This window comes from Bidens hawaiensis, unplaced genomic scaffold (genome assembly GCF_021521415.1).
Source record: "Bidens hawaiensis isolate Kalapana, Puna unplaced genomic scaffold, B.hawaiensis_p1.1 tig00008375_1, whole genome shotgun sequence".
NCBI classification, from domain to species: domain Eukaryota; kingdom Viridiplantae; phylum Streptophyta; class Magnoliopsida; order Asterales; family Asteraceae; genus Bidens; species Bidens hawaiensis.
Genome location: NW_027491593.1, coordinates 807,656 through 830,123, shown reverse-complemented (window position 1 = coordinate 830,123; position 22,468 = coordinate 807,656). Strand labels below are relative to the sequence as shown.

Here is a 22,468-nt window from a genome sequence, read left to right as displayed (position 1 = left end):
CGTCTCTGGATCTAACCAAATCATCCGACCATAAAATAAAAATAAAAAGTAAAAATTGTCACCGATTCAGTAATGAAGTATGTTAGTCAAGATGAATCGGACTAATCATACATTAAACTTGTAAGCAACTAAAAATCATCTTGGATTTAGCCTTATAAAAAAGTCATAGTATACATAAACAACTTTTCAGTTTGTTAACATGAGTACATGACACATACTACAACATCACATTGTAGACTTAATACTAAAAAAAATGGTTGATACATCACATAAACCACCCATAAGTTATTCATCATAATTTAAAACGTTATTTCTCTACACATACAAAAATCATTACAATCTTGTTTTATAAAGTAGTCGTGTCCCAACAATAAATAAATTGAGGTGCTTCTATTGTGTATACTCAATTATGTTATGATCTACGAATGATAAATTGCATCTCTAGAAGATAAAAGAGATCATTACAAAAGTATAAAGCCTGGTTGTTCCCTAAAAGGGTGCCTCTTAATATCTCTCACAAAAAATTCATTAACTCCGGATCTTAAAGTCTGTAGAGTCAAATTTGCTCCCGATATGTAAACCATCGAAAGTGCAGCTCCAACCTACACAGAAAATATTTTAAAAAAAATCTTCAGAAAAGTATTAACAACCTTTTCACAGACAAAAACATACATTAGTCTACCATATCGTCTACGGTGTCAAACTTGGTCAACAAGATCCCATCGGTCAACCTACTAATGGACTTTTGAACGCATATAATTTTGCAGCTTTTGATGAGCTACTCCTGCACTGAAATTTGTATGATATGATTGTCTTCTTGATGAAGTAAAAGTAAAAAAAGTTAATATTTTGCAGATTTGAACATTATTTGAATTAGGCCAATTGTTAATTTAAATATTATTACCGTTAAGTCATTAGCCTATCTCAGTGATATATTCATATATTAGGTTTTTTGCTGTTGCAGATTGCGACAAGAATGAAAAACTTGATAACTAAATGTATGAAAACTTTATCTATAAAAAGTGCCATTTTTTATGTCAAACAGAACTGTTTTGCTGGAAATTATTGCTGTCAAAATTGTGGTTTTGTTTCATTTTTGTGCTGTCAAAGGTGCAGTTCGTTGCATTTTAGTACTGTCATAAGTGCAATTTGGCTGCATTTTTAGTGTTGTTTAAATTGCAGACTTGCTGCATTGTTTAGTGCTCTGAAAGGGAAGCTTTTTTATGTTTTTTACTGCTGTCCAAATCACAGTTTTTGCTGCATTTTGTTTCTTTCAAAAAGAAAAGTTTTTCTGAATTTTTATTGCTGTCAAACATATGTTTTGTTGTATTTTGTGGCTGTCAAAAGGGCAGTATTTTAATACGAATCATGCATAAAGTTTTATGGCATTACGAGTTAACCCAACCCGACCAAAAAATTTTGAGCTGAGATGAGCCAAACCAAACCCACTAACCTGCACATCATGCCACCTCTAACCATGGCCAATACTTAATACGTACATGGTTTGAACCACCACGAGAAGAAACACAAAGATGAACTATGTATTCGACACCAACCACACCAATATTTTGCATTCAGTTACCCTGTAGAAACATGATCATAATCTCAGTAACAACATAAATAAAGAGAGGTGATGTATAAACAAATAAATTCAATAACAATTCATGTTATATAGCTTACAAATGAACACGTCATAAGATTGATATATGAATTTTTCCTTATAATAAACTATCACTGTTACAAAAATTATTAAGAGTGTGTTTGGATATGCATTTTTGAAGCAATGAAGTGATACTGAATCATCAAATAAGTTTATTCTAACAACAAAACATAATTATTGCAATCCTAGATCAAATAATGGTTTCCAAAATGCAAGTTCATGCACCCTCCTAAAAGGACTTACTGGTCTGGAATCTGGATTAAACTGTTTATATGAAGATCCTCATCCCAAAAAAGAATGTAGTCATACTCCGCAACTATATCAGGGAGCAAAAAATATATCAAGGTGCAAAAACCGCCTATAACATTACCAAAAATTAAAAGTAAAACTAAAATAGCTTTGAAAACACAACATAACAAAATAATATGATGTGTACAAGGAAAATATTTCCCAGTTTGTTTAGTTCATAGTCAAAACATGAATAACCCGGCTGGCCCATTCTAGATCATTGCACTGATCAACAAAGCCATCATAATGATAAATCATGACGACATAGTCATTTTCCAAAAACTACATAGTAAGTAAAAGAAGAATAAAAATGTGAGAACATGCCCATACACATACACGAACAAGCATACAGAGCAATTAATTACCTTTGTTATAATGTTATTAACAAAACTCTTTTGCTTTATTCTGGCTGAAATAGGCAGCAAACTTATTGAACAATTTGAATGGTTCTGAAACAGAAAGGAAAACATAACTACATAATTAAGAAAGAAAATGATGAACTTTTATTTAGAAATTAAAGAAATCAGTAAAACTCTAAGGTCATGACGTGTTGTGTTAGTGGATGAACACGACCCATACATTTATTCGTGTTAAAGCCATGAACTCTTTTAACCCGAACACGACCCACGTAACTTATCAAAACACCTCAAACAGGTCAGTGGATCTTAATCAAGTTGTACACGGGTTAAATGGGTTACAAATAACTTTAAATCTCTTGACCTCAACATGACCAATGTACATATAGATACAACCTGTATCTACCCATCATCCTCATTGAATTTTTCTTTTAATAGTTTTTGAGCCTTAACACTTGTTTTCTTTTTCAAATCCTTGATGTGCAAAACTTAAATTATAATCAACCAGTATCAGATGAAGCAGGTTAGGTGGTTTTTATGCTTTTAATTCAAATGGCTTTGAAACAAAAAAAGGCAACCAAGAAATAGAAACCATACCAGTGATGGAGTGCACAATGGTCGTTAATTACCTGCAATTACATGGTTTTATCAAAATTTCAAATGGCTTAAACAAATAAAAAACATTGACTTACTTATTGTAAACGAACAAAAACCTTAACCAAAGGGGTGAGAAAGTTGGCTGTACACCTGCGATTTGAAACGACGTGAAGGTCATAGGTGAATTTCTATCAAGCATCAAGACGATTTAATAAATGAGTACACAGACAGACAGACAAATTCAAGAAACTACTTCAATTACAAACCTGAACAAAATAAAAAGCCAACTTTCAAATAATTGTGAACCCTGATATGCACTGTACACTCAACAATCAGAGAGTTCAAAGACTACCTTCTCTATTGTTCCGAAAAACGATATCTTCTTGTGGATCTTAAACAAGGTTTCAATTGATTAAGTAGTATAACCATGCAATTCAATTGATGCATTTTCAGTGCAATTGAAGCCTGAGGATTAATTGGAAGGTCGTAGGAGGTAATAAATATAACCACATGTTAGTCACTTACCAATATGTATTATTCAACTAATGATGAAAGAGAAATTAGAAGACGATTGAAAACCCTAACTGTTACAGATGAAACTGAACTAATAATTAATGCTGAAGGAGGCTGGATAGGGAGAGGAAAGGTCCGCCGGAGATGACTTGGTGAAACACTGAGATTTCGCCGGAGGATATAAAAAGCATTCAATTTTCATGTGAGAGAAAACAGGACGCTTATTTATATGTATTATAAACTCTCACACAACCCATTTAACCTATTATATCAACATATAAAATAAGGGGTGTTTGGTACAGATAATGGAATTGTAGAGAAATGGAATTGCAGAGAAAGGGAATTGGTCTGGAGAATGAGAATTGACTGTTCTGTTTGGTAGTACAGAGATTTCAGTAGAGAAATATAGCTGAGAATCATTTCTCTTGTTTGGTACATAGAAAATAAACAGAGAATTATATCAACTTTATCATTAGCACAAGTATTTTTTTCATAACAAATATTTATTAAAAAATAAAAAACATATAAAAAGATGCATAAATTCCAACCAAAATATGCATTGATCAAACCAATTCACATACAAAACATAGTTTTTAAGCAAAAAACATCAACCATAGTTAAAACCAATTCACATACAAAACATACTTCAACCATACACAACTATCCCATTGAACCATCGGTATACAACTCGACTATCTCAATTTTCTCTTCTATTGTCAACGCAAGAAAAGAACGTCCTAGATCCACATCTTTACCAATCAAATGAGCTGCTTTGAACCGTTTTTTCGTAGTGATACCTGGTAAAGCTTTCAACTCATCACTAACCTTTTCATAGATTTCATGAGCCTCCATACCTTCTTTGCTAAGTTGTTCACCCACCATCTCCCCAAATCGAAGCAAAACTTCCTTGATATCTTTGCAAGACTCTCGATATATCTCATCTGCATCCGTGCTTCTACCTCTTTTGCGCTTGCTTGTTACACTTCCTGTTTGTCCTTCAGATCTATCAACATTTGGAACGGCTTCATCAACAAAATCAAAGTCTTCAATATCAACAGGTGAGCTTTTTTGCGTCTCTTGAACAACATCTTCTTCTCCAAGGTCAACTGCTTTACTACCAGTAGCTCTATCCTTACCGAATATGGTACACAATTTTTCATAGAAAGGAAATGACTTGTCACGAAAATTCACAGCACCTTTGTGAGACTACAAGACAATTACAAATAAATTAGACTAAAATTTTAAAATCTAAAAAACATATTTTTTAGAATATACCTTCACGTATTCATTCCAAACACTATCATCGGCAATAATACAACATTTTTGTTCATCCCAACCAAACCCACTTGTATGCACCATATCATATACAATGCTAAAGTGTGTCTTCCATGTCTTCATCCTAGACTTTATATGTGGTTCTGCTTTGAGGCCAGATTTAGGAAGACTTACATCTAGCAATTGTTGAACACCATTTAAATAACCTGGTTTGAATCCATTGTCAGCACCAGCATACTTTCCGGATGCATGTATCTCCATTAATGCATCAATTAGCTTTGCATCTTCATCATTTGTCCAGGTATGCTTGCTCCGAGTAACTCCTCTCACTATATTTGAATCTGCCATGTCTACATACAAATGCATAATTATACAATTAAAAATCATAATTCATGTAACTACAAATACAAATATAACAAGAAACATTAATAAGAAACAAATAAAGTGCATAAATAAACATTAATAAGAAACATCATTGGTTCTACAAATAAAAAATACATAATTGTCAAACATAATTAAGAAACATTGTTGGCACGCTGCGCACGCATCGCAGTCCAACTATTAAACATTTCATTAGCAAGAAGGTCTTTACGATCGGTCCATTCTTGTGAGGGCTCGATCATAGAAATAACATTGTCATGGTCATTTGCAGGTTGTGTGTGATTTACTGGGATTTCGTTATCAAGAGGGTCTTCACTCATTGTTGTTCGTATGAAATTGTGCAATAAACAACAAGCAATGATGATACGTGGCATGGACTCTATGGGATGATATGAGTTATCACGCAAAATAGCCCATCTATCTTTAATCATTCCGAAACATCTTTCTATAACATTCCTGGCCGATGAATGTCTCATATTAAAGAACTCCTTAGCATTCGTAGGAGGACGAGACCAATCGTTAAGATGATAACGTTGACCTCGATATGGAGTTAAAAATCCTTCACCATTTGTATAACCGGCATCACAAAGGTAGTATGTTCCTACAATTAACCATAAACTCTATGTTAATTATCATACTTAAATCTATGTATATTCTTTGAAAATTGTCTATCACATACCTGGAGTTATTTTAAGACCATTGGGTCTACTGATTGCATCACGCAAAACTCTACTATCAGCTGCAGAACCCTCCCATCCCGCTAAGACATACGTAAATAAAAGGTCTCTCGTACATACTCCGAGTATGTTAGTACAAATCTGCCATTTTCTTGTCCTATAAGGTTTTCTATCAATAGCAGGGACTTTAACTTTAATGTATGTTCCATCTAATGCTCCTAAGCAACCCTGAGTTAAAAGAAATCATTACTTACTAATGTATGTTAGCAAAAAATATCTTTAATAAAAAATGTGTTTGACTAACCTTAAACTATTTCCATCTTTCATCAGTTTCATTATCTGGCACTGGCACGGGTGACTTGTAGAGTTCTTTGTGTAATCGACATATAGCATTTAAGATTAACTTGAAATACCGACTTACAGTTTCCCCGGACCGATGAAATCTGTTGACTAGTATCCTATTCTTTGCATTATGAGCAAGGGTATGTAAAAACATAGCAACTTGCTCATCGACTAGCATGTTTTTACTATTATTTAGTCCCCCTCTAGTTTCTAGCATATCACAAAGTGTTGTAAATGCATGTATATTCATTCTTATGTTAACAACACTCGTAACATCACTTTCATAAACCATCCTCACCATGTTTTCACGCCTATTATGGTAACTCATTAAATATTTTGTACGTAAAGTCATTGACTCAATCGACCGACGCAAATGATAAGTACACAACATCCACCAACGAATCGTAACATAAATGACATAAAATGCACCTATGGCAACTATTCTTTGTCTGGAAGGTGATCTTGCCATCTACACATAAAAATATAAGAAAATTCAAGAAAAACAAATAACTCCAAAATATAATCCAAATATTAGTTTGCTTTTGTCTGTTAAATCTAAACTTCATTTAGCTAAGAATATTGAAACAGTTGCTAATTTAATCAACAACATAAACCTAATTCATGTTCTACCACTTAATAATTATTGATTTGTACAAAGCTAATAGAATAAGATGTATAATGAAAACAAAGTGTTGGATTAAAGGAGAACTCATAGGTTAGGTTTGCTGATGATTAAATGATTGATAGAAGCTGATTCCAGGTACGGCGGCGATGCTGATGGATGTCAGGTGACTGCCGATGCTGATGAAAAAAAAGTATATCAGTTTGCTTTGTGTCTGTTAAATCTAAACTTCATATATATAACAAATCAAAAGAGTTCATAGTTCCTATTATACACTAAACTAGACCTCACGATAGTTTATAATAAGCGCATCATGTTCAGAGGAACCAAACTTATATATTATCCAAAAAGAAAAAATCCAAAATCTTCATCCTAAATAAACATTTCTAAACTGATATCTAACTAATCCAAACAATACCCATGTATCAGTTGTATATATCAAAAGTTGAGGGCATTATCGAATGCTAACAATACCTATGTAAGAATGCACATGTTAAAGCTGCCAAAATCATACACTATGAGGCTGCCAAAGTGCACATGAGATTGCAGGTAAATTAATGTAAAAACACAGCCAAAATGCACACCAAAATGCAGCAAAATAAAGTGCAAAATTGAGCTAAAGTGAAAGAAGCTTCCAAGTTATCTTATAAAGTGTCAAAATGGACACTATGAACCGGCGAAATTACTCATCAAATCCTAGAACATGAATGCCAAATCTTGCATCAAATTGCACCACAAAATTATGTGAAAGTGAACATGTAATTATAGGAAAACGAATATCCATCTCAAAATAACCAATCATAAATCATAATAGGTTCAAATCAAGGAATATTAGTAATTTCAAAACGAATATCCACCACAAAAAGTTAGAACCTCCTGCATTATAAAAATGTTTTAATTACTCGACACATTTAAATTTATAGTTGATATTTTATCGATACTAAGACGATAAATGACTGTGACTTTAAAGTCCCTACCAAAATTTCTCAATCTTATTAAACAAATACATAACTAAAACTTTAATTCATGTATTTTATATGATGAAACTGCTACTATTACTTGAATTGTAACATGCACATTCAAGCATATTAAACAAAAAAAGTATTTAACATTCCCAAATAACATCAGTTTGTACATGTACATGTATTGGGCCCATATTACATAATATGCGCAACGACTGGTAATGATCAGTTAACAATAACTCAGCAAACAAATCTACAGAAATCCAAATTCACATTAGATTTAATTTAGCAATTAGTTGTTATAAAAGATTATAACAAAACCGAACACGAAATCAAAAGCAAACCTAAAGTTTGCTGGTTATAGAGGCTCGGATATGTTGTCGTTAATTACCAAATTTGAAATGTTGGTGCAGTCAAATTCCAGCAGTTAACGATATTTCAACCGCATCCAACAGTTCAAAATTGGCTCAGATACACTATCATCATAGCCTTATCAAAGAAACCAACTAAACGTAAGGCGCAAATGCTGCGGCAAAACAACGAAAGACAGTTGGTAAATGGCAATTCGACTTAATCACCACCAAGGAAATCGAATCGGAGCCAGTTTACAATATCCGATAATCATCATAGGCGCTCAGATACATGATTATCATTACCCGTGTCAACCTAACCGACTCATAGTAGGCCTTAAAGCCGCAGGTAAAACACCAGCATAGGGTTACCGGACGAAGAAAAGGCCATCGGAACCCTATTCATGTGTTTAAAATCATCGAATTAGAAGGTTCTAAACATCCAATTAGGGATTTGTTACCTTCAAATAAAGAACTGTGAAGTGCAACGGAGTGAAAGTCGGTGACGGATATTGTTGAAATCGGAGGAAAGCGAAGACCCTGTGATGGCGCGGCGATAAGAGGAGCATGTGCTATCCTTGCTGAATGAGGAAAATGGGAGAAATGAAAAGGAGGAAAATGGGAGAAATGAAACCCTAGAAATCAATTCTCCGCTTTTTTTAGAGAAACAAAATCAGATAAATGAAAATGGTTTATTTCCATTTCTCACATCTTTCTTTCATAAACAAACAAGAGAATTCTTTCCAATTCTATTTCTCACCCCTCAATTCCCTCTACCAAACACCCCCTAAGTAGCAATCAAACACCACGTGTCTATTAACACCACTCAACCCGAAAACGACCCTTATATCATAGTCCCATGTCAGACTATAATCCACAAGAATCTTAAACATATATATAAACGAAATACCCTTACATTCTCTCAAGCTATCATGTTGTTTAATTTGTAAATGGAGGTTTCTTAGTATTTGACCCGAATTCACGAATATATGTCTCACCAAACCCAGATAACCCTTAAACGAGTTATAATATCTCATTAAATTACAAAAAAAAAATCTTATAAAATAGGGATATACTCAAAATTAATATATGATTTTTTTAATAGATATTATTGTTAATTAAGAAACAATTTTATTGAAAAAAGAATAAACGAGTAATAGGTCTCATAAAACATAAATAGCTTTTAAACCAGATTGTAACATATAATTTATTTGTGAAACTTTTTCATCATCAAGTCTTAAAGTGTATTATTAAGTTACTTATGTATACTTGGTTGGTCGTTACAACAAAAAAATTAAAATTAAAATCTAAAAAAGTATATAAATATTATAAACTAGGGTATAGGCCCGCGTGACACGCGGGTGGAATAACTTGTCACTAAATAAATTGAAATATAAAAACCTTTTTTGGCCGTCATTTTATACCTAACAAATTTTATACTCTTCTAAAACAACCTGTTTTGAAATATTTTCAAAATAGTTACAAAATATAAAAAAAATGGAATTAGTCAACTTTAAAAAATTATGAAATTTTGTTTGATTTTTGACCAATCTTGCAACAAACTTTTAAATGATCACTGACATTAATATTTTGTTAAAATTGGAAAACTTGAAAACATTTTACAATAAATGAATTTTCAAATAACTTTGGAAATATTAAAAAATTTTATGTTGACTTTGAAAATAATTAAAGGTGAAAAAATATGATGCAAAATCAATGAAAACAAAATATAAACGTATAGGAAATAAATGATCAAATATTTTTAATATTCTTAAAAAACATTATGAAGACTTAGACTATCAAATTGTTTGGATGTTATAATTAGAATATTTATATTATGTTTAAAAAACTTTTTATTTAAAATGGATAAAAATATAATACGTGTGTATTATATATTATTGAGAAATTTAGTGACATTAATATTTTATGAAAAGTTGTCATTTTTAATTATATTCACTAAATCATATGTGCCGAATAATATGTATAAATGATGATAAAACGGTTATTTAATTTATGATATATTAAGTATTAATTATTAGAAATTATGTCAATTTAAATATTGTTTTCTAAAATAACGCGATTATTATTTTAGTATTAGTTAATAATTAATATTCACGTAAATTAAAGTAAGATTAAATTACAATTATGGTAAGTATTTTTAGTTTAACAATCAATATTTTGAATATTAAAATGATAACTTATTCTAGTTAATGCCAAATCACAAAAATTAAAATCAAATCGGTTTTAATTTTACTAATATGACTAATTAATTTAGAAATAATTATCAAAATGAAAATTAAATCGGTTAATTTGAAAACTTCAAAAAGTTATGGAAAGATTTTGAAATGAATTTAAAATTATAGAGAGTATTAAAACTTTTAAAAATTTGTTGAAAGATTGGTTAATTTTCGAATTTAAAAAGAGTTTAAATATTTTAATTAAAAAGGAGTTTAAATTTTGTAGTTTTAAGTTTGAATTTGGTCTTCTATGTAAAGATATAAATATTTTGAAATATCTTGATTAATGGGAATAATAATATTAATAAATTATGAAAAGTTGTCATGTTTAATAATATTCACTAAATCATACGTGATGAATAATATTTATAAATGATGATAAAACGGTTATTTAATTTATTATATATTAAGTATTGATTATTAGAAATTATGTCAATTTGAATATTGTGTTCTAAAATAACACAGTTATTATTTACTAATATGACTAATTAATTTAGAAATAACTACAAATATGAAAATCAAATCGGTTACTTTGAAAACTTAAACAAATTATGGAAAGATTTTGAAATGAGTTTAAAATTATGGAGAGAATTAAAACCTTTAAAAATTTGTTGAAAGATTGGTCAATTTCCGAATTTAAAAGAAGTTTAAATATCTTGTAATTAAAATCATGAAAACTTTATAACTTATTTATTGGGTTTTCCATATATAACGTTATTAGTTATATATAGAAAATATAATGTATCTTACAATATAATAACATAATAATGTTTTAAGTCAAATATATTGAAATATAAAAATGGTAAGGTGTAAATGTTATTATTTCTGTCAAAATAAGATGTAACAACTAATTAGAAAATGTAATGAATTAATAATAACAAAATTACTAAAATTATAATAATTATTATAAATTATAGAGATTATCATTAATAAATAGATAAATATAAGATACAAAAATAAAATTTTCTTTAATGCATTGGTTCTGATTAAAATATATTAAATGAACAAAACCAACAACTATATATGATTGATTATATAAAAATCAAATAAATTACATGAATTGTGAAAAATACATGAATAGTAACAAAAATATATATCAATATTAAACAAAAAATAAGATATATTATCAACAAATCTTCAACCCATAAAATTAGCTATATCAACTTGGGAATATAACCTGAAATGAGAAAATCAAATATTAATATTCGTTTTACAAATAATAAATTTTAATCGTGGTAATGTTACATGTTATGAAAAGTTTACCCAGTAATTCATAAAATTCAACTTTAATTTAAATTTGGAACTTTATAATTTTAAATTGCATCGTTTTAGAAATAATAAATTTTAGTGATGGTAATTTTTGAAATTATGAATGTTTGTTTAATCACCCATTTAAAAAGTTCAACTTAAAGTTAAAATCAACTTTAATATTTGACCAGGCAATTTAAAAATGTTTGACCAACTTAAACGTTTGACCAGCAATTAAATAAAAAAATCAACTTAAATTTAAATTTGGAAATTTAAACTTTTTTAATCAAATAGTTTTAGAATTAATTGTTTTGCAACAATAAATCAACTTAAAAAAATCAACAAAATCAATTGTTCTGTTTAATTAAATAAATTTTTAACCATAAATAAATGGTATAATTAACAAATATAGTTTTAGCTTTTCCTTTTTCTTTCAGAATTCGTGATTATGGCGTCAATCAATTGGATTTTAGGAAACCGTAATTATAGAGCCAATTAATTGAATTTATAGAAACGTCGTAACCTTCCAAATTCTTACTCCAAATTGGCGTTCACGGTTTCAACTGAATGAGATCATGGTTCGAATTGAATTGGTTGGCGATCCTAAAAGCATCAGGTACCATTGAATTGAAGATCTGGAACGCCAATTGAAGCAATTGAATCGCGATCCAAAGCGTACTCAGATCGTATTCGTACCGTGTTTGGGTACACACGATCCAGATCGAAATTCGTGGCATTTTAAGCGAACCTTGTGACTATGGGTATAACACATGAACGGAAAAACTTACCTGAAAACGTAAAAACGTAGAAATATTAGCTTCATCGCCGTTTTTTATTTAGAACCTAAACTGATTTTAAAAAAATCAGTTAACAATGAAAACATATATAAAAAGGTTAGATCTACAATAACCGGAAGAAAATATGATGTTGCCGGAAAAATATATAACCTTGCCGGAAAATCATATAACATTGTTGGCCATTAGAATATAATATATAACCTTACCAGAAAACGATTAATCTCGATTTACATTACCGGAATATAGAAGATGGTGGATGGTGGAGTTAGTAAGCCGAGAGAGATAGGGAGAGCGAGATAGAGATTAAATACAAACAAATACGGAAAACAAAAATCTTACCGGAAAACCGTAATAACTTCAAAATATCAATTCAATCTTGGATTTTGATATACAACCTAAAGAGATTATTACAAAATCATATAACAATTAAAATAAATATAAAACCATATCGGAAAACCTTACCGGAGAAAGATATTACCTTGCCGGAAATCAAATAACATTGTTGGTCATTAGAGTATAATATATAACCTTACCGGAAAATGATTAATCCCGATCTACATTACCGGAATATAGAAGATGGTGGAGTTAGTAAGTCGAGAGAGAGAGGTTAAAATGATTTTTGTGGAAAATATTAAGGTTTAAATAAGTTTTTTGGTGTTTGTTCAACATGACACATGGCACTATATTAGAGCTTCTGAAGATGTTAATTTGATAACTGGATTGCACATGTGTACGGTATTGCTTTAATATTATTGAAAGATATAACAAGTGATATAATATAATATAATGTGTAGACAAGCCACAAGACAGAAACCTCAAGAAGCCTGATTATTCATCATCCTCGTGCTTTTTGGTTTGATTTGATTCTTTCTCCATGATTTCTTCACAGTTCCAATACTGAATCCATCGCAAATGGAGGACCACACCGATGCTGCTGCTGCACGTAACAACAACAACAACAACATCCTCCGTTGCTCACAACAACATTATCATGAGATTTTGGAGGTTTTCAATAGACAAATCGGCTTCTATTCTCCCAATAAATTCTCTCGCCGTATCTCCTCTTCTCAGGTTCATATTATTAATTATTATTATTATCTTCAATTGATGTCATTCTAGATTGTAAAGTTACTTCACCATCATCAATTGCTCGTTTGTTTGTTTATAGATGATCAAACTTTGATTGCATCATAAGCAACCACTCTATTTATTATTATTATATCATAAGCAACAGTTATAATCTATACAATTGATACTTGATAACGAAATTAGGTTATGTTTGCATCAATAAGCAACCACTCTTATAGATTCAGTTGATACTGATAACAAAATTAGGTTATGATTGCATCATAAGCTAAGGTCAAGGACCGATATTCGAGATATCGGTTATTGCGGTGAGATATCGGTAATTTTAATATCGTGCAGAATTTATATTTATATATATAGCACTTTAACACTAACAAATTAGTATAATCTCCTACTATTAACAAATTATCCTTTGCAACTTGCAAAACACTAACAATTGTAGCAAGTAGGAACTGATTAAAACTCAAAACACCAACATTAAACACTAAAATTTGAAAATTACGAAATAAAACAATGATATCGGGAATATCGCCGATATTATCAGTACCGATATTCTGACTGATATTTCACATGAGGACCGATAACCGAGATACCACCGAGATTGACTGCATAGATCATAAGCAACCGCTCCATTCATTTCGATTCAGTTGATACATGATAATGAAATTAGGTTGCTATTGTATCATAAGCAACAATTCTAATAAATTCAGTTGATAGTTGAGAACAAAGTTAGGTTATGATTGCATCAGTAAGCAAGATCTCTATTCGATTCAGTTGATACATGGTAACGAAATTAGGCTGTTACTGTATCATAAGCAGCAATTCTAATAGATTCAGTTGATAGATGATAAATAAATTAGGTTATAATTGTTGTTGCAGGCTGTTGTAAAGAGGCTTGATCTTGCTGGTAAACTGATTGGGCATGAAGGCTGTGTAAACACAATTGAATTCAACCATTGCGGTGATCATCTGGTATCAGGTTCTGATGACAGAAGAGTTATGATCTGGAATGTAGCAACTAGATCTTTGCTTCTTTCATTTGCTTCTGGTCATGTGGATAATATATTTCAAACTCGATTTATGCCTTTTACTGATGACCGTACAATAATAACTTGTGCTGCTGATGGTCAAGTGAGTAAACATGCTATTCTTTTGATCATCTAATTATTTAGGTTAAATAATCAGTTTCGTACTTGCTGTGTATATTATTGTTCAGGTTAGGCTTGGTCAAATAGGCGAGAATGGTGAAGTCCACACAAAAAGATTAGGGAAACACCATGGTCGGGTTCACAAGCTTGCGGTTGAGCCCGGAAGTCCACACATATTTTACAGCTGTGGCGAAGATGGATTAGTCCAACACGTATGTTAAATCCGAAATATAAATAGTTTGACTTTGTCAATTACAAAGTCAAACATGGGTTGCTTCTGAGCTTAAACCGAACCATAAACCGGAAATTTGGTTTATGAGCTTTGAAAACAGTTCAGTTTCAGTTTTACAAGCTCGGGTTGGTTTTGGTTTGTTTGTTTGGCATTTGGACTTGAAATTTTTTGACCAGCAAAATAATAAATTTGACCCTGAAACTTTGGGCCTAAATCTTTTTGTAAATTAATTATGCATTTGGGCTAATTAGACCCTGAACTGAAAATTCGGTTTTTACAAAGAGATAGTCAAACCGTCTGTTATTGTTTTGTTTCGGTTTTTTCTGTTTTTCTTAGACGCAAAACCAAAACTGAACCAAAATTCGGTTACGAAAACATGAAACCAAAACATATGTTTTTGTTCGGGTTCGGTTATTTCAGTTTTAATTAGATGCAAAACCGAAAGTAAACCGAAAGTTCAATTTTTACGAAAACATAAAACTAAATTGTTGGTTTTTCTCTGGGTTCGGTTTGTTTGGTTACAGATCGGTTATTAAGTTTCATGCAAATCTATCAACGACTAAAAAAGAGGAAGTAACTTTAATAAATTATAATTTTCTTTTCTTTCGCAGTTCGATATAAGAACCACTTCTTCAACAAAGCTTTTCAATTGCTCATCATTCTCAGAAAACAACCACCACTCATCCTCAAATAGCTTAAGATTAAACTCCATTGTAATCGACCCGCGGAACCCTAACTACTTTTCCGTAGCGGGTTCTGATCAATACGCACGCGTATATGATATTAGAAAACTCCAACTGGGCCCACCTTCAACCAGCCAAGCCCAGCCCGTTAACACATTCTGCCCAAAACACCTAACCAAAGTCCAAGACGTCTCCATCACTGGGATGTCATATTCCCACACGAGCGAGCTTCTCGTTTCTTACAACGATGAACTCGTTTACTTATATCAAAAGGATATGGGTTTAGGGCCCGACCCGGTGTCTGATCCAAACGAGAATGTGGAACAACCGCGGGTGTATTCAGGTCATAGGAACTCAATGACGGTTAAAGGGGTTAGTTTTTTCGGGCCGAATAGTGAGTATGTTATGAGCGGGTCTGATTGTGGTCATATTTTTATATGGAATAAGAAAGATTGTAAAGCCGTACGCGTTATGGAAGGCGATAGGCGTATAGTGAATCAAGTGGAGCCTCATCCCACTATTCCTGTTCTTGCTAGTTCTGGATTAGAGAAAAATATAAAACTTTGGGTTCCAATGTCTTCTGATACTATTGCATTGCCTCATGATTTACAAGAGGTATGACTTTCAAAAATTATTATCATAGAACTCTTTTCAAAGTAAGTGCATTTTAGAGATATTTAGAGATTCGAATATATAAAAGTTGGTTTGACGATTTTTAGTGTATTTTTTACAAGTTAGGTTTAGGGACATTTTCGTGAAAAAAAAAAGAATGAAAAAAAGATTTATGTTTGGTTCATATGGGTATCAACCTTAAAACAATATTATTACGGTCATAATCTAAATCTTTGAGTAAAACAGATAATGGAATCAAACAAACGAGAAAGGGAAGATCAGTCGCGGGTCACACTTACTCCTGACGTCCTCATGCATGTTTTGAGGCTTCACAGAAGGCAGGCAATGGCTTATATAGAAAGAAGACACAATAGAAATGATATTGCAAGTGATGATGAAGATGAAAGTGATGCTTATGTTTTGGGACTCGCCGATGATGGCACGTTAGAGGATGTAAATTCAAGCGAGTGTAGTATCGTTTGATATTCTAGTACTTGTAAAATGTTTGCTTCGGTTTTGTGAACCCGGCCTACACATGTGTGCGTGGTTTGTTTTAAATAAAGGATGTAAGTAGTTTTGTGTATGTATGGTGATCTAAAATGACGAAGCGGGTTTATTCATACATTGCACGCCACGTTTGAAGTTCAAGTAGGGTTGTGTTTGACAATGATTGTTAGGTGAAACTAGGCTTGCTGTTGGTAAAATGGGTTGAGTCAAAATGGCAAGTTTTTATATTGGTTGTATCGTTGCATGACAGTTTGGTCAAAACATGTTCGGGTAAAAAGGGCTAATGTTATTTTGGTTGTATTGGGTCGGGTTAAATAGAAACAACTGAAACAGTTGTTGCTTGTTCCTTTTAGTAGTTATAAGATCATTCGTAGTGGGGCTTTTTCCCCTAACGTTTTGACCCAAAGTGTCGAGAACCCCCCCCCCCTCCCCCCGGGCATTTTGGATGGCGTTAGAGATAGGAAGGAATAAAATAATTATTGTGAAGAGTTGTCGGCATTTTCTCACTACACGTTTTTTTAAAACTTTGAAATTTTGATTGGGCGTCACATGACATAAAATGCTTGGGATTGTCTAGTTTTGACTACGTATTGTCTTAGTAACTTTCTTTTACAAGTACGGGCATCTTAAATACGTTTAATGACTTTGATATATTAAAAGTTCGGTTGAGTTACTTTTTTTTACAAATGTTTTTTATACCACACAACTATTTTTTTAATATTTACTCTCAACCTAACCAAGGTTGAGCCTGAGTTTCCATCAAAGAGGAGGGTCAAAGCCTCAATGGCTTAATTGTGTATTTTTTTACAAGTTTAAACACTTCAATATATAATAATTATTTTTTTCTCAAAAGAAATTAATTAATAATATTAAAATTAGTGGGTAATATATCAAAAGCACATGACCATTTACTTGTTTTATTGTCCACTAAACTTGTTATGCTGATATGAATAGTGAATAGATCAAAACTGTTACATCCGGATGTGACTCTTTTAGGCAGCCATTGTTAATTATAAAAAAAAATGAACTCTTTATAGTTTCTATTGCACACACAAAAAAAAAAACGAACCTTTTTAAAAAAAAATTAATAATTTCTATTTGCTTCTTAAAAAAATTACAAAACAATAATACAAGATTCATTAAGTTTAATCCATAACTATTTAAAATTTAAGTTTTTTAAATGATATTTTATATTAAGTGTGTAAACAATTAAAAATAAGAAAAATATGTTGAGGAAGATAAATGATTTAATTGTCAGTTGTGTTACTTGTTTCTGCAGACTAATCATTCATTCGCAGACAACATTTAAGTACCCTTCCATCCCCAGTCCTATAAACCATCATTTTTAACCTTTCCTTTTTCAATTTTATTTTCATCTTATTTATTCATAAAAAATATTATTTGACTTACACAAGTTATCATATATAAATATAACTCAACTTAGGTTATTTTTATACATAACCGGTTATATAAAAGATGTGTTGGATTAAAATACTTAAATGATTCAAAAGAACTTAGCATGGCTGATTAGGTGCGGTAGATTTTAACAAAAAAAATAATAATAAAAAAAAAAAACCGAACAAGTAACTAAAGTTTAAGAAAACAAAAGAATCAAATCGGTAGTAGTGATTAGGTTGGCCTAACCAGTTCAAACAGTTTGGTTAGACAATCAGAAACGGGCTATTTTTATATATTTGTATTTTGTATCAAATCCTAATTTTGTACCGTTTTTTTAATGAGAAGCATATGTAATTATAGTGTGAAGTTACTGTACAATAATTATTTAACATACGATAGGTATCCGAGACGTTCAAAGGCAAAAACAAAAACAATCAAAGGCAAAAAATTCTAAAACGCTCAGCCAAAAACCTAAAACGCTCAAAAACGGTTTTCGTGAAAAAAGTAAAAAATTGATCGATTAACGATCCAAAACTGTGTTTTCGGTGAACCAATGATTAATTGGATATGTATTGACGATACCGAGATGTTGGGATGTGATTTCATTGATCGATTTCATGAATATAGGGTATTCGCGTACCTATTGTACGTTAAGATATTACCGTATTCCATTTTTTCTCTAGAACTATATGCATCTAACATCTAACAATACTAATAAAAGAAAATAATGAGGATGATGTGTCAATCCCACATTCATTCTAGGCCTAATCTCTCTTCTCGTTATTCTACCTATCCATGGGTTATGAAGCAAAACCATATTGACAAATTGGTTATAATTTCCTTTCTAATCCTCTAATTTATCATCTCATTCATTTTAACTATCCATTGGTCATGAGCAAAATAATTTTGGCAAATGGGTTATAATTTCATTTTCAATTCTCTAATTTCTCATCTTATTTATCGTACATATCCATGGGTAATGGGACAAAACAGTTTGAGAAATTGGTTATAATTTCTCTTTTAATTATCTAATCTCTCATCTCATTTATCATAGTTATCCACGTGTAATTGGTCAAAACAATTTTTGCAAATGTTGTATATAAAAAAATCAAATTTGTAAATTTGAGATTTTAGACTTCTTATTGTTTATTCTATATATATTTTATCTTCTTTTTACCTATAATTATGTTCATTTCTTTTAGATAAAGGATCTTTTTGTTTTTATTATTTGACAATCCCGTGTAATACACGGGTTTAAAAGCTAGTGTAACTATATAGCCAACCAAAATCCTAAACTATGAACCGAACCATTAAACAGGTTTTTCTTTAATTAGCATACCGAATCATATAAATCTTAAAGAGAACGATTTGATTTTGTTTAATCAGTTTTAAAGACAATGAATGTGTGCACTTTTGTGATAAGTGTAATCATGGTTAAATGAAAATTGAAAGTAAGAAACTTGTTTTAAGATAAGCTTAAACTAAAAGCTTTCAATAAAAGACAATTGAAGATATAACTAATTTAATTATAATCAAAGTGATACTCTAAAGATATATGTGTTACAAAGCTAACATACTTTTTTTTAAAAATACTAACTAATATACTAGTATTTTTGTCTAATTTTCTATATAACAACATGCTTGATTATAAGTATTTGCATTCAGAATCTAATTCGCATTTGATAGTGAAATGCACGGTTGTCAATGTAGTCTGGTCTCTTATACATGATTGGGTGAAGCTACCAAGACAGGTTGGTTTCGACTCGGTTCGGGAAGTTCTTGACTATCCAAATGTACATAAGCAAGGACAATGAAGAACACCAAGTTGTTCAAGTTGTGTCGGCAATTACATGCCGGATGATTTGGAAGACGATGAATGATAAGATTTTCAATGGTAAAGTTTTTTCGTGGCCAATGTGATATACGAGATCATGTATTATATTTATTTCTTACAATTACCGACGACTGACTTATAAGCTATTTGCTCGTCCAACTTCGCGTTTACGTATCGCAATGAAAACGGCTTATTATTTGACCCGTATCAAATATGTATGTTACGTTAACTCGCTCACTCACTATAATAATTAATGGTGACTGATTTTTTAAAAAGAACTTTAAGCAATTAATAGTCTAATAATTAGTGGATAATAACTCCAATAAGCCTCACTCACTATCATATTTATCTACTATGAGTCTATGAACGATAAGATGAAAATAACGTCTATTAGGGTTGATAGTTCCCCGTGGTTGTTAAGAATCGACCATTGAGAGTACCATATTCATTTCATCATAAGCTAGTGTGCTTACTATACATACATGTTCCAGTGTTCCACCATTTAACTCTATATATCTAAGGCAAACAATACAAACATTTATTTTACGTTAAGTTAAAACAATACTAAAATGTCGACCATGTTCAAACAACTTCGTGTTATGTTAAGTTAAAAATGCCAGCATGTTGTTAGGGGATTATTCTAAAATAATGCAACCTTACTAAAAAATTTGTGCACCCTTAGTATAACAACATGACCTAAATGTATTACAAGTTTTATCGAATGAAAAAAGTGTTGCCGGGTAAAAGACTCAAACTAAAAACTTAATTAGATGTTTGCGCCAACCCCACAACCTATTATTGCATTGTATAAACTTTTACAAAAGTTGTTATTTTCGGTTTCCCCCCAACGTCTCTGTACCTGGAAAACATGTATTGTAAACAAGCAATACGAGCTATCAATGTTGCAATATATTGTTAACATAGATCACTACATAATAAAATAAGTACAACACGTAGATGCTTTTAACTTAATCAAATACGAGAATGCATAAACACCAACATGTTGGATAAGATTTTTATCCTCATGGCGAAAAAGTGCAATATGAGAACATACACAGTTTGACAATCATTCCCACCATCTCTCGTCTATCGTCTCTCCATAGGGTGTTGTTATTAAGGTTTAGACAAAATAAGTTCAATTTAGACCACCCAACATGCCTTAAATTGGGTGTGTGCCCGTCTTTTTTTATCAATTGTCATGAATACTTTGAGCTCTGGTCATGCTCTTATCTTTTAGCGGGTTCAAAATATTACTTAATACCACTTTAAAGAGTAATCGTCATAAACCTCCAATATGTTATGAGTCTGATATGATTAAATATGATGCGTATAGTGTTGTCACATATCCACCGGCTACACGTAAATTGTTTTATGATATAGCATGCATATGTATAACTTACCGAATATGTAATTCTCTCTTTCTTAATTTGTCGTTTTGTTATAATATATTATTTTAAGAGAAATAACTAGAACAATTACTTTCTTGTTACCATTATACATTAATGATTATACCAAACATGGTTTTACTTCTATGTATTCACTTAATGTTCGTGTATGTGATCGTAAATGTCTATAATCGCACAAATTCAACTTGTTTCCTAAGAAAACAAGGCATGTACACGAAAAAAGGGTAGATAACAACATTTCGCATATGAATTAAAAAAAGGTCATATAGAGATAAATTTATCCAATGAAGACATTATGACACACCATACAAGAATACAAGGTAGAAACATAAAATAATTCAAGATAAGTATGTGCTATATAAATAAACTTGTCTAAATTAACACTTTCATATAAATATTTTTTTATAAATTGTATGATTCTCCTGACTAAACCTTCATCTACAACATAAGTGCTTTAGATAAATAAACCCACAAAAGTAATCTTTGATTATTTGAAATCAATAAACCTGAAAATCTAACTCTCTTGGATAAGTTATCTTTGGTTTTCAAACTCATTACTTTGTTGAGTGATCAAGGCACTAATGATGAAAAGCGTGCCATGTATCAACTCAAGCTATGATCCAAGATTAATCTTAATGTAATCATGTTCTAACGTTATTCACATGTTATGTCAAACAACATGAAATCTCAAATTCAAATCAAACACTTGGTATATCATAAAACAAAAAAAAAATAAAAAAATACTCGTTTCTTTCAAGGATAAAAAATCGATCTTTCATCAAAAATGTTGTAGAAAATAATGGTTTAATTTCTCTTTGTAACTCGTTGTGTTTATGTATTTCTTCAATGGACACTCATATATGAAATTAGAGGGCTCATGCGCTATACGAGCGTTAAATTTACTATTAATAGGATATAGCATAACTTTTTTTTCGTGGTTTTAACCTTTTTCACATAATTTATTTTATAGGTAAATTATCAAGGATGTTTTATTTATACACCCTTTATAGGGTGTATATAAAGATAATATGTGTGTTAAGAGGGTGTGTGAATAATCAAAAAGGACGTGTGAATAACCATTGCCTAATATCATAGAAGATATATGATGGGTTTTTTTGTTTTTTATGATAATACCAAGTTCCCTCTTATGGTATTTTCATTTCAAGATTTCTAAACTACTAATCATTAAAAGAACAAAACCAACACAATTAAAAATGATAAATATAAAATCATGCTAAGAACTGAAAAATAAAAGTC

The 22,468-nt window shown here is 31.0% G+C and overlaps 1 protein-coding gene and 2 long non-coding RNA genes across 3 annotated transcripts; 1 reads left to right on the top strand and 2 right to left on the bottom strand.

Moving 5' to 3' along the window:
- Positions 1-556: 556 nt before the first annotated feature.
- On the bottom strand, positions 557-2,018 carry LOC143637669 (uncharacterized). The gene is made up of 3 exons (XR_013154474.1): positions 1,904-2,018; positions 1,454-1,583; positions 557-602 (listed from the first exon to the last, which is right to left on the bottom strand). It is a non-coding gene; the product is annotated as an uncharacterized LOC143637669 (long non-coding RNA).
- A 92-nt stretch (positions 2,019-2,110) lies between these two features.
- Positions 2,111-2,989, bottom strand: LOC143637668 (uncharacterized). The gene is made up of 3 exons (XR_013154473.1): positions 2,902-2,989; positions 2,314-2,420; positions 2,111-2,230 (listed from the first exon to the last, which is right to left on the bottom strand). It is a non-coding gene; the product is annotated as an uncharacterized LOC143637668 (long non-coding RNA).
- Positions 2,990-13,129: 10,140 nt separating this feature from the next.
- Positions 13,130-16,687, top strand: LOC143637682 (uncharacterized). The gene is made up of 5 exons (XM_077105013.1): positions 13,130-13,376; positions 14,271-14,522; positions 14,608-14,751; positions 15,383-16,069; positions 16,313-16,687. Exons 1-5 carry the CDS (start codon positions 13,218-13,220, stop codon positions 16,547-16,549), a joined length of 1,479 nt encoding a protein of 492 aa, XP_076961128.1. The 5' UTR covers positions 13,130-13,217; the 3' UTR covers positions 16,550-16,687.
- The last annotated feature ends 5,781 nt before the right edge of the window (positions 16,688-22,468 follow it).